The sequence below is a fragment of the Fragaria vesca genome, linkage group LG5 (genome assembly GCF_000184155.1).
Source record: "Fragaria vesca subsp. vesca linkage group LG5, FraVesHawaii_1.0, whole genome shotgun sequence".
NCBI classification, from domain to species: Eukaryota; Viridiplantae; Streptophyta; class Magnoliopsida; order Rosales; family Rosaceae; genus Fragaria; species Fragaria vesca.
This window is the reverse complement of record NC_020495.1, coordinates 4,111,381-4,124,784: the sequence shown is the minus strand read 5'-3', so window position 1 is coordinate 4,124,784 and position 13,404 is coordinate 4,111,381. Positions and strand designations below refer to the sequence as shown.

The 13,404-nt window shown below is 40.7% G+C and overlaps 1 protein-coding gene and 1 pseudogene across 1 annotated transcript; both read right to left on the bottom strand.

Moving 5' to 3' along the window:
* Nucleotides 1-211: 211 nt before the first annotated feature.
* Nucleotides 212-3,367, bottom strand: LOC101292217 (annotated as a pseudogene).
* Nucleotides 3,368-4,638: 1,271 nt separating this feature from the next.
* On the bottom strand, nucleotides 4,639-8,171 carry LOC101291926 (probable receptor-like protein kinase At1g67000-like). Its single transcript, XM_004300921.1, has 3 exons — nucleotides 8,058-8,171; nucleotides 6,609-7,347; nucleotides 4,639-5,863 (listed from the first exon to the last, which is right to left on the bottom strand). The coding sequence occupies exons 1-3, from the start codon at nucleotides 8,169-8,171 to the stop codon at nucleotides 4,734-4,736; spliced, it is 1,983 nt and encodes a 660-aa protein (XP_004300969.1). The 3' UTR covers nucleotides 4,639-4,733.
* Nucleotides 8,172-13,404: the final 5,233 nt, after the last annotated feature.

Genomic DNA, 13,404 nt, shown 5'->3' with positions numbered 1-13,404 from the left:
AACGATCACTGTAATAGAGAAACACCATATTTGAAAACAGAAAAAGATAACAAGCCCCAATTCCCAGCACGTTCATGTCATTAGATATGATGAAGTACCAGAGATAAAGTAGGCATTGAATCACAAGAACAACACAAAACAGAATATGATCATTTTAAAACCCTGCATGCATACTTTTTAATGCATATCTGTTCCCATGCATATACCTTCTTTAGAACATTGAAGGAGAAGACAAGTAGGGCTTGGCTGGTATCTTCAAGTACTCCACACTCCCTTCCAGCATTTCTATCACTTCTTTCATCGCTGGTCGTTTGAGGGATCAGTCTGTATGCACCATAAGCTTACTATTATCAACTTTCTTGCTCTGGCTTTGTCTTCCTCACTTTTGATACCATGCAGGCCAAGTTCCTCGTCCAGCTCAAGACGCTTGTAAATCCAGTGTGGAAAGTATATCTCACTAGTATTTTCAGCTTCAACATTGATGTTCCTTCTTCCCCCAGCCATTTCTGAAAGCATCATTCCGTAGCTGTACACATCCAATTTGTGCGAGACCCCTCCAAAACTTCTACAGAACACCTCTGGAGCGATGTATCCAGCAGTACCTCTTGCATACAACATTGACACAATACTCTCTTTCCTGTCACATATTTTGGCAAGGCCAAAATCAGAGATCTTTGGCGAGAAGTTCTCATCAAGAAGAATGTTATGAGGCTTGATGTCAAAATGCAAAATTCTTGTGTTGCAGCCACGATGCAAGTACTCTAGGCCTCGAGCAATGCTAAGTGAAATTTGTTCCAGTGCTTCCCATCCCAAGTGATGATCCTTTTGCGGGTTATTTGCATCATATATGAACTTCTCAAGAGATCCATTAGGCATGAACTCATAAATGAGTGCTCTCTTTGAGCCCTCGAAACAAAACCCCAACAAACTGACAACGTTGACATGGGAAGTTCTACTTATAGCTGCAACTTCATTCATAAAATCCTCTCCATTACCTTTTGATCTGTTTAATACCTTCACCGCTACTAGAGGGCCGTCTTTTAATTTTCCTTTATATACACCACCATATCCGCCCTGTCCTAATTTTTCTTCAAAAGAATTGGTCATCTTCTTAACATCGAAATAGCTGTATCTTTTAACTTGAAGTAGTCCATAGTTTGATAGAATGGCCTCCAGATTTTGGTTTTGTTTCTTCCAAAAGAAAATAAATCTAGAAGACGCTAACTTTCTCCTTAAGCAGCAAAGTACAACCAGTACTAGGACCAGGAGACCAACTAATCCACCAGCTGATCAAAGAAAAGAAATCACAAAATTATGCAATAAAAGATCTTTAAAAATACTGCTCAAACCATTCACAAAAACATTATTTGATTTCATGAGGTTAAACTATACAGCAGTTCAGTTCATATATTCTGATAGTAACAAATTAAGGATTCAATTGAAGAGATAAAGATCTTACATAGTCCTAGTCCTAGCTTCACTCTCACTCTCAAGTGGTCTCCTGCAGCTCAGAAAAATTGTGTTAGCCAAAGCAAAGAAGGCTGAAGTGGCACAGATAAAGTTGGAATCCTTAAGAAACTCAAGATGATGCGCAATGATAAATTAGAAAGCCACTGTGGATGTGTAACAGTGAAACGCATATATAGCTACGGAACATCTAGATTTTCCATTCTGGCATGTACCTTCTATACAGTACTATAACATCGAGAAACTTATCTTTCATTGACGCACTGTCCTATCCTAACACCAAATTTACAGACATGATATCTAAATTCTTATCTACCCATCAACCTAGTTATTTTGATATTCACAGCTTGTGATATTATTGATCATCATAAAAAAATAAAAATAAAACCAGTTTTCATTTTAGCTTCATTAGCTTTCATCCCTTGTAATCCAATAAGTCTCCATGATACAGTGAATGCAATATTGTGAGATGAGACTTTGAAGAAAGTGAACTAGTATGGTGAATTAATTGAGTACAAATAGTTTCGGTACTGCAGGTGCACAAATAGTTTTTCCCTCGTATGCCTGGCATATGTCTCCTTTAGAATGGCATTCAGAACATTTTTCGGATACTGTCACTTGCAGGGTGAAGTTAGCAGTGAGGATAGGGTGAGGTTGATTCGAAATATCCCAACCCGGGAGAAAGGGCAGCCAAACAACTGAACAGTACTCTGGCGGAGGACTTGGTATGTACTTGGAAGAAGTAATAGAGGTAATATAATAATGGTAAGGATGGGCCGTACTGCTGCAGGCGAGCCTGAAATCCGTTGAGAAAGTTGTGTTCAGGACTTCAGGGTGTTGCTGCATTTGAAGAGGATCAGATTGCGTGTAGCGGATACATCAGATATTGGAGACGGGTTTGGAAGACTTAAATCCTCCAAGCTTTGATCATCGCAAGGCTTACTTTCTAACCGCTGCTTAAGGTCTTTGTTGATGACGATTGAAATATTATTCGACTCAGAGATGCTTGTAAATTCATGCCAGTATCCTCCCTCTTTGAGTTGGATCCTCGGAGGACGCCCTTTAGGACAATCAACAGAATACAATCCACATTCAGGAGGATATTCCTTATATTTGAAGGGGAAAGAGATGTTTCCTATTTGATCACAGAAGTAGGGTGGACAACGTTTGTTGATTCTATCTTCTTGACCAGAATGAAGAACAGCAAGATTAGTGAGAAGAAATGAAATAAACAAAGTGACTGGAGCCATCCAAGAATTCTCAGCTGAACAAAAACCGCAACAAACAGCTGAAGAAGAGTTATCTCTTGTTAGTCCCTCTTGTTTGGTAATATGCTGGCTAGTACTTTTGGAAATTGAAGAGAGAATAGTTGGAACTTTTGATTGGATGAGGTAGTTTCCTTCTCATGTTCACCATTGACCAGCATCAGAAAGACTTGAGGTTTTTGACTCTTCAAACAATGAAGTCCACTCAGAAGAGCTAGCTTGCAGGAATATCAATATTTTCATTCTCATATGCCAAGTCTGTACTTGAGATTATGAACTACAGTAAATTTACACTCCTGCAAGATTACTTCAACTTGTCTGCTCCTAATGTCCACTGATATGATGAGCCCTCGTTTATTCTCCCTATTAAGCAATATTTCCCCATTTCTTCTTATATAGACCCATGCAAGCGGCTCGTACTCATCAAGTCCGTGTAGATGTATATTGAACAATTTAGTCCAGGACTCCGTTACACCATACACTGCCATGATCCACACCTCCAACCCATAACTAGATCTGTATTCCCCTACAGATTTCCAGCCAAATGCAAGCGACTCCCGGTATCTTGAAATATGGCAACAGTGTCTTCTCAATGCTTCAGGCAACAATATCTGGCCAAATGCTTCACCCGCCATATCAAACCAAACAATGAGATTGTCCTTTTTAAAATACCTATAAAGTTGAGATACCCAATGCACTGCACCATTAACAAAAGCGTAAGCTTGTCCAGAGCGAAGCTTGAAGTCTAGAGGAATCTAAGCAGCACTAAGTCTCTTCCAGGATCTCATGGCAAATGAGTAAACCTCAACCTCACTCGGCGTTAAGAAAAAAACATCTACCAATTCTCACAATCTTATAGTCATTGGCATGTGAATCATAACCAAATGCATATATTACTCTGTCGTTTTTAAACGGGGCGTATGTTAAGTTGATAGATGGTCTAGGTAAAACCACAAACTTCCTGATAGATGGGTTCCAAATTACTTTGGGCGGACTATTTTCATCTATCAGCAAGGCATATGAGACCGTTACAAGTGCCAATGATTTTAGTTTTCCCAGTAATGTAACGTCCAGGGTAGTCTGGGTGGACAGTGTAATCTGATATGAAATATAAAGAGACTTACAATCGGAGCATACTTCCCCACCAAAAGGTTATCCCAATGCAAAGACAAACTAACATCTCTCCAGGTGGAAGACTTGGGCAGAAGAAGGTGTTCATCTTTGTGGTGGTTGGAGGGTGAGGTGAGGCTGAGGTGGGTCTGAATGAAGTCGGAGCTTTTGATCAGAGACCTCCATGACTTGCTCACTGCGCTGCATTTGATTACTCATTTGACGGGCAACTTGAGAAGGATTTTCTCTACGATTCCTTCTGGTAGGTAGTCTGACTCTGACATAGCCCTAATTCAAATTGTGTTATTTTTGTTTTGGTGATGCCCTAATTCAAAGTTGAATAGAAGAAGCGTCAGGAGACTCAGGAGTTTGAGGGGTTTCGATCTATGAAGATTGAAGAACTACCGCTTCATATACCAAATCCTATTAAATGCATTATATTCATAGCACACCAAAGAAAATGTAAATGCTTCGTCCTCACAACTTCTTATACGAATTGTCGTTCTCTTTGACTCGTTATTATTCATCGTTCAAACTGCAAAGCATGACTAGTAAGTTAGTAACAACTAAGATCAATAACCACTAAAAGAGGCTTGGTTTTAGCTTGGATTCTTTACCTGCTCCCAGTGTAAACTTCAATATCCAGATGAAAAGACATGCGAGTAGTACAAAGTTACAAACACAAATTTCAATGCATTAACCTGCTTTGGCACAGTGAAATCTGAAATGAATATAGCTGCAAAAGATGCCATTCAGATCTGAAGGTCATCTTGAACTAGAATGAATGCAAATTCATTTTCATCCATTGTAATTCGTACAGTCCACAGTGGATCCAGAAATGAGACATGACGAATAAAATACATCGAATGTTACTAGTAAAGTGCAGAGTTCTTAATGTATTGATACCAATGTACTAGAAGAATCTGCCACTGCAGGAGATTTTGCAGGAGAAGACAAGTAGGGCTTGGGTGGTATCTTCAAGGACTCCACACTCCCTTCCAGCATTTCTATCACTTCTTTCATCGCTGGTCGGTTTGAGGGATCAGTCTGTATGCACCACAAGCTTACTATTATCAACTTTCTTGCTCTGGCTTTGTCTTCCTCACTTTTGATACCATGCAGGCCAAGCTCCTCGTCCAGGTCAAGGCGCTTGTAAATCCAGTGTGGAAAGTATATCTCACTAGTCTTTTCAGCTTCAACATTGATGTTCCTTCTTCCCCCAGCCATCTCTGAAAGCATCATTCCGTAGCTGTACACATCCGATTTGTGTGAGACCCCTCCAAAACTTCTACAGAACACCTCTGGAGCGATGTATCCAGCCGTACCTCTTGCATACAACATTGATACAATACTCTCTTTCCTGTCACATATTTTGGCAAGGCCAAAATCAGAGATCTTTGGCGAGAAGTTCTCATCAAGAAGAATGTTATGAGGCTTGATGTCAAAATGCAAAATTCTTGTGTTGCAGCCACGGTGCAAGTACTCTAGGCCTCGAGCAATGCCAAATGAAATTTGTTCCAGTGCTTCCCATCCCAAGTGATGATCCTTTTGTGGGTTATTTGCATCAAATATGAACTTCTCCAGAGATCCATTAGGCATGAACTCATAAATGAGTGCTCTTTTTGAACCCTCAAAACAAAACCCCAACAAGCTGACAATGTTGACATGGGAAGTTCTACTGATGGCTGCAACTTCAGCGATAAAGTCCTCTCCATTACCCTTTGATCTGTTTAAGACCTTTACTGCTACCAGAGAGCCGCCCTTTAATTTTCCTTTATAGACATCGCCATAACCCCCCTGTCCTAATTTTTCTTCGAACGAATTGGTCATCTTCTTAACATCCAAATAGCTGTATCTGTTAGCTTGAAGTGGCCCATAGTTTGATAGAAAGGCCTCCAGATTTTTACGACTTTGGTTTTTCTTCTTCCAAAAGAAAATAGATCTAGAAGTTGATAACTTTCTCATCAAGCAGCAAAGTGCCACAACCAGTACTAGGACCAGGAGACCAACTACTCCACCGGCTGATCAAAGAAAAAAAAAATCACAAATTTATGCAATGAAAGATCTATAAAAAATACAAACTAGCTAGCTTTCTGAAAAGGTTTTGGTAATGCTCAAAGTCTCACACCATTAACAAAAACATTCAAGGATATACTTGAGAAACTTAATCCTTTGTTGGGGCTTGTGGGAATCTCTCTTTTGCTTTCATGAGATTAAACACTTCTTCCACAAGTAACACTTCTACCACAAGTTATTTACATGTATAATTGATAACTGAATTATATATTCGATCAATTAATGAGCTAAAGATCTTACCTAGTCCTAGTGCCAGCTTCAATCTCAAGTGTCCTCCTTCTGCTAAGAAAAATGGTGTTAGCCAAAGCAAAGAAGGCTGAAGTGGCACAGATAAAGTTGGAATCCTCAAGAGACTAAAGATGATGCACAGTGCTATATTAAAAAAGCCAAATCAAGATTTTCCTTTCTGAACTGGCATGTACCTTCTACATTAAACATTGAAAAACTGATTTTCATGGACGCACTGTCCTATGGGAACACAAAATTAACCTACACTTATCAGCCCAACAACCTAGTTATCTTGTTCACAGCTTATAAGATATTACAAAAGGCCACTTTACATCTTAGCTTCATTAGTTTTCATCCCATCTAATTCAAAAATTCTCCACAAGAACGACCATGATACACTGGATGCAATATTGTGAGATGAGACTTTAAAGGAAGTGAACTAGTACGAGATGGATTGAGTACCTTTTGGTGTAGGTGAACAAGTAAATTCTCCGCCGTATGCCTGGCATAAACCTCCTCTAGAATAGCATTCATAACATTGTTCGGATACTGTCACTTGCAGGGTGAAGTTAGCAGTGAGGATAGGGTGAGGTTGATTCGAAATATTCCAACCCGGGAGACGGGGTAGCCAAACAGCTGAACAGTCTGGCGGAGGACTTGGTACGTACATGGAAGAAGTATAATAATTGTAAGGATTGGAAGTACTGCTGCAGGCGAGTTTGAAATCCGTTGAAAAAGTTGTGTTGCTGCATTTAAACAGGGTCAGGTTGTGTGTAGTGGATACATTAGATATTGGAGTCGGGCTGGGAAGACTTAAATCCTCGAAGCTTTCATCATCGCAAGGAATACTTTCTAAGCGCTGCTTAAGCTCTTTGTTGATGATCATCGAAATATTATTCGACTCAGAGATGCTTGTAAATTCATGCCAATATCCTCCCTCTTTGAGTTGGATCCTCGGAAAGCCTTCAGAGCAATCAACAGGATACAATCCGCATTCACGAGATTGTTCCTCATATCTGAAGGGGAAAGAGATGTTGCCTATTACATCATTACAGAAGTAAGGCGGACAACTTTTGTTGATTCTCTGTTCTTCAGCAGAGTGAAGAACAGCAAGATTAGTGAGAAGAAATGAAATAAACAAAGTGATTGGAGCCATCCAGGAGTTCCCAGGAATCCGAGCTGAACAACAACCACTACAAAACTGTTGTAAGAGTTTTCTCAGCTTGTTATTGATAAGTAAATTTGGTAATATGCTAGCTAGCTAGCGTCTTGGAAATAGGAGAGAGAATATACTTGGAAACTTTGATTGGATGAGGTGCTTTCCGTCTCATGTTCTCAATTGACCAGCAATGCAAAGACTTGAGGTTCTGACTCTTCATTCAACGATACAAGACAACATATATTCTCCATTGAGATTAGCTAGCCTGCATAAATATCTAGATTTCATTCTCGTATTAAGTTCGTATATCATGAACTAAAGTTGCTAAACTGTTATCATAACCTCAACAATACCTGAGAAAAGTATACAAGTAGGACCAGGAAGAGCTCATAGAAAGTTCAATGCTTTTGTAGCAAGTTTGAACCATGAAGAACAGGGACCTCAAAGACTGAACACTCTGGAGCTGGACTAGGCATAAATCAGACTATGTTCTAAGTACCAATTCTTCTTCAATTCCTAATACTATTCTTACATTATTTGTCAAATTGACTTGTACATTTCTAAGCACGACTATTCGCTCCCGTTCTATGTTCACAAATCACAGCCGAACACTAACAAACAAGCTTAGGCTTAGCATTTAGATTCCTCTTATTCTTCCTCTTGTGCAACCCAGAGACAAAGTAGCTTCACAAACCAAAGCCTAGTTCAAAACCCAATTTCAGGGCTTAGTTTGAATTTTGAAAGGTGGGTACCTCAGACCTTTCTCGTTGAAGGTGACGGCGACGGCCTTTCGTCCTCTTGTTGATGTAACGGCCACGCCGAGCTGCCTCTGTAATCGCTACGTCTTCAGCCTTCTCCGCTGCCATGGCGGCTTCCCAACTTGTCACTCAGGTCGTCGCGCGCTTTTCTTATTCCTGCAAAACACTATGGTCGAATTGCCCTTATTGCCCCGCATATACTATGTATTTACGGATTCGTATCCAGCCTTATCGGACACGTATCGCGTCATATAAAACCGTTTCCCACTGTTTCCGGCCGTACCAGCGTGTACAAGATGCCTTGTAGGTTAAAAATGTGTTCTCGAGATATATCAGAATACAGAAATATACGGTATGATACGGTGGGACACGTATTTGTAATAAGTCGGATATGTTTTTTTAAAAGTAATCATCATATCAGGCCCGCTCACCTGCGGGACTAAAATTTAAGGGATAAAACGGGATAGATGGCTTATAGCCATTAGATTTAAATGAAACAGATCATACAGCTGAAAGGATCTTGACAAATCTCCACGACCCACACCCAATTCGGTGCCCATCTTCAACCTTCGTTGCTCACTTGCTCGCTCTCCTTTTCTTCCTTCTCTCCCTGTATATGCTATCCAGGATTTCTATAACCTTCTGTATTCTGGGTTGAGGAAAAATCATGGTTCATTCTTTTCTCATCTACAAATATCCAAGATTGTTGCTTTTTTTATTTGAAAATTATGTTGTCTGATTCTTTGAGGTTTCTTCGATTTGAACAATAAAGATCCAACAGTTCTCAATTCTCTAGTTTGATTCTCTACTTGATATTGAATTTGCTGGATGAATTTTCAATTAAGCAACAAGAGTTAGAGAGGAAGAGATGGGGAAGAAGGAAAAGAGAAAAGTAAGAGTTTACCTGTATCCACCCAATCCCAATCTCTACCCCGACCAAACCCCATCAATTCCTCCTATCCTCCTTCAACTAAAGATTCCTAATTTTGCAATTTAAAAGGCTGCATACTTCGATTGTGGGATTAAATATAGATAGAAAGATCAAATTGGGTATAAAGAGAGTCAAGCCGTTAGTGGAGGTTGTCGCGGCGGCTTTAGTGGTGGCGGCCAAATCCTCCTAACGAAATCTAACGGTAGTTTTTTGTGGTGTTTGTGTATCTGAGGCAAGATTCATGATTCATCTGATATATATATATATATGTATCGGGTTTTCCTTCCCCAAATAAGATGTTTTGACGAGGAGAAGATGATATGGGTTTGCAATCTGGGTTGGAATGATGAACAGAAGACCATGTTAATGATTAGGCTTGAAGATGGGCACCGAATTGGGTGCGGGTCGTGGAGATTCAAAGAATGTTTTGTGAAGATCCTTTCAGCCGTCGATCTGTTTCATTTAAATCTAATGGCTATAAGCCATCTGTCTTGTTTTGTCCCGTAAATAGAGTCCCGCAGGTGAGCGGGCCTGATCATCATTCGAAAGTTAGAACTCTTGTTGATGTAACGGCCACGCTGAACTCCTGGAGATTCGGGAGGTTGAGGCCGGAAATCGAGCCGGAGAATCGGTTGGCTTCGAGGCGGAGAGTGAGGAGGTGAGTCAAATGGTTGACCTTGTCGGGAATATCACCGGTCAAGTTGTTGTACGCCAGATCGAGGCGGTAAAGGCGGAAGAGTGACGTCAGGGAGGCGGGAAACTCGCCGGAGAAGTCGTTGTAGGAGAGGAAGAGGAGCTTGAGGGAGGTGAGGTTAGAGAGGTCGGGAATGGGGCCGGAGAGACGGTTACGCTTCAGGCTGAGAACTCGAAGCTGAGTCAGCCCGGTTAACGCGGCGAAGGAGCCGCGGAGGTCGAGGCGGGAGACGCGGTTGCGGGTGCAGGAGACTCCGGCGAAGTTGCAGGGGTCGGAGGTGGAGTTCCACGTGGCGAGAAGGTTGGAGGCGTCCGACGTGGCCTTGAAGGCTAAGAGCGGCGCGGAGTCTGGGTTTGAAGCAGAGATAAGCAAAGGTAGGAGAGAGAGGAAGAAGAAGAAGAAGAAGAAGGAGAAGGGCTTGGCTGCCATTAGTGGCGGATCCAGGAATTGGAGTACGGGGGGACTTGAGTTTGTTAATTAAATAAATGAAAATAATTAAAATATTATAATGAAAAATTTCAAATACAATAATGAGTCTTACCCTCAAATACAATACAGAAGTATAAACTAACTAAATTTGACTCTACAGTTTGATAAATTTTCAAAATCCTCAATCGCTACCGCATTATCAATAGAATTGGCGTACTCCTTCTATTGAAGGCAGCAGATTGAGCCGAAGAACTGAAGAGTTCTATTGAAGGCAGCAGATTGAGCCGAAGAACTGAAGAGAATGGAATTAAAAGAAGGCACCGCATCCTCCATTGAATGATTCAATGATATCTACAAATCAGTCTATCTTGATTAGATTTCCCAAATTGCACATTACCAGATTTCCTCCAAATTGTAACCCTAAATAAGTAAAATTTGAATTGATTGATTTGAAATACTTACAATATTAGAGTTGAGAGGGAGAATGGAGAGAGAATGGAGAGCTCACACACTACCAATTCTTCTGGGAGCCAAGCAATTAAGAGAGAATAAGTGAGGGAGAGAGTGGAGAAGCACGCAGGGAGAGACTCAGGGAGTGTCGAACAAACACTCTTTTTTTCTCTGTTTTTTTATGGAAAGGAAAGGCTCCGTATTTTGACAATTTGACTAGAACACGGGCTAGGCTTTGTTTTCGGGTGGGCTTGAGTTTAATCTAGGGATTCTAGACATATATTACTACTATTATTTTTTTTCTCCAAGAATTTGGGAGGGACTTGAGTCCCCCCGAGCTATGCTGTGGATTCGCGCCTGGCTGCCATGGTTGTCTCTGCAAATGAGAGCAGTGAGAGAGTGAGGAGTTGGAGGTAGTGAAAAAGAAGAGTTGGGGTATTTGTGTAATTAATGGGAAGTTGAGGGGTTTAAATGTGGAAAAGCTGGAGCGTGAAGGTGTGAGGTGGATTGATCGAGGGGAAAAAGCAGTTAAGCAGGTGATGTTGTACTTGGTTTTACTGTGGGGGTGATTTGACAGTGATGCCCTTTTGACGTCTCAGTGCCTGTAACGCTTGGAATCTATGTCGTTTTGCGTACTAGAGTGGGGATACGTTGGCGTTATGTCTCTGCCGTTGATATTAATGACTTGGTTGTTGAGGAGCGAGAGTGATAGGAGGAGATGGGAACACGTGGAGGTTTGGGGCGGAGATCAGGAGTAAAGCGTGAGTTCATTAGTTTTAATATGGACCGTGATACAGGGGATCATCGTACCCTGACACACGTGTCCTGCACATCACATGGTCCATTAAATGAGTCAATGTTCTAAATATAGTTTAATCCGATTGTTAATACGATTAATATATGGTCGCGAAAAAGAAAGTGGTTTCTTTCTTTTTTCATGAGAATAGAAAGTAAACGAGAATGAAATTTTACAAGAACTTTTCATTCTGATATTTGGTAACACTAAAAAAGTCTATTGAAAAGTTGTTAATGAATTAAGATTTAATATAATAAAAAATTGTGTTGTGAGTAACAAATACAGGAAAAGAAGAAAGAAAAGTGGTTCCTTAGGATTTTGAAAGGAACCACTTTCCCCCATATTTTTCCATCAATCAATAAAGTGTTTCATTTCCTTATGTTTTCCCAAACACTGGAAATGAACAACTTTCCTTTCATGATGCTTGCTTTCTATGAAACAAACGAGGCATAAGGGTAAAATAGTATCAACCAGTTACTGGGGCAAGATAACATAATGAGAATTGACTTACTTTAAAAAAAATAATGAGAATTGAGTTAAAATTAAGGATTTGTTCTATGATATTCTCTATGTGTGTCTTGGCCTTATGCCAATAGGATATGTAGTTAGACTAGATCTATGTATTCATATCCTTACCATATTGGTATTGTGTAATTCCTTATATAAAGGGCTCTTATCAATGAATAAGATGATGATTCTCTTGCTATCTCTTTGTCTCTACACTTTATTCTTCATCACGTTATCATGCACTTTGTTCTAACCCTAGAGCCAATAGCCCACAATTTTTTTTCCAAACCCTAAAATCGGGCAGCCTTGTTTTTCCCGATTTCCGACCAAAATTCCGACTGCCCTCCGCCGGAATTTTATATCCCCAAAAAGCTCTTTCCGTCACGGATCCAACGCCGCCGGCCTCACCCTGAGAACCGGCCGGAAAGTCTCCGAACCGGCCGCCGGAAAATTCCAGACCGCCGCCGCTACCGACCACCGATTCACCACCTTCCCTTGCTCCGATCAACCTGAAATTTTGACAGAAGCTTCCCCATCCAGAGCTGCTCCTCCTGTCAAATTTTCAGCCCCAAATTCGAAGTATAAGTAGGCGAAACGTTATTTCTCCTCTCGGCAGCCTTTAGAAAGGTATGTTTTGAAACCTTAAACTCTTCCAAGTTCAATAACTCGGGGAGGATAAAATCCTTTCCTCTCTTCTCCATCTTCATTCTATGCTTGGGATTTTGTGTGTGCAGATACCAAAAATCCCGGAATTTTATTCGCGGGTCAAGAGTATGTTGGATCACTCTTGTTTCTTTGTCCGGGTTGTGTTTGATCAACCCCGACCTTTCACCGGATTGTGTTTGTTCAATCCGAGGCCTTTTTCCGAATTGTGTTTGATCAATTCGCGGCTTTTCCGGATTGTGTATGATCAATCCGAAGGACAAACCATTAAAAGCATCATTTGTGACCTCTATCGAGTCTCATAACAGCTTGGTTTTGTATGCAAGAGCAATGTAACATTCTGCTCCTTTGAGTTTTGACGTGCTAGATGCCTAAGACGGATCTTCGCTTGGTATCTGTGGTACCTTTCATTGGAAATGATTAAACCACATGTTTTGACCCCCAGGCTAACAAGCCTAGATGCCGAGATTTCACATCTCATGCGCTCAAAGTCTTTAATGCGCCACATCTCATGCGCTCAAAGTCTTTAACGCGCCACATCGACAAAGCCTTCAATGGCAATCTGTGCAAAGTAATGACCACAAAGTACTGTGGAATGCACTCATGGAGCGTTTCTCAAACGTTCATATAACTCTACTTGTTGAGTTATTAGTCAAGTGGATTGCTTACCACCTTAATTGACTACATATTGTCGATGATCTTTTGTGGCATCATGATCCATATCTTTAGCGGATTCGATCATCATCAAGTTCTCTAGGTCTTCCAAGTTGGTGTGGAATTACCAACAAGACTTGATTTTGATCATACAAACGAGAATTGTATATACGCTAATGTGATAAACTTATTTGGGATTATCCCCTAATGTGGGGAC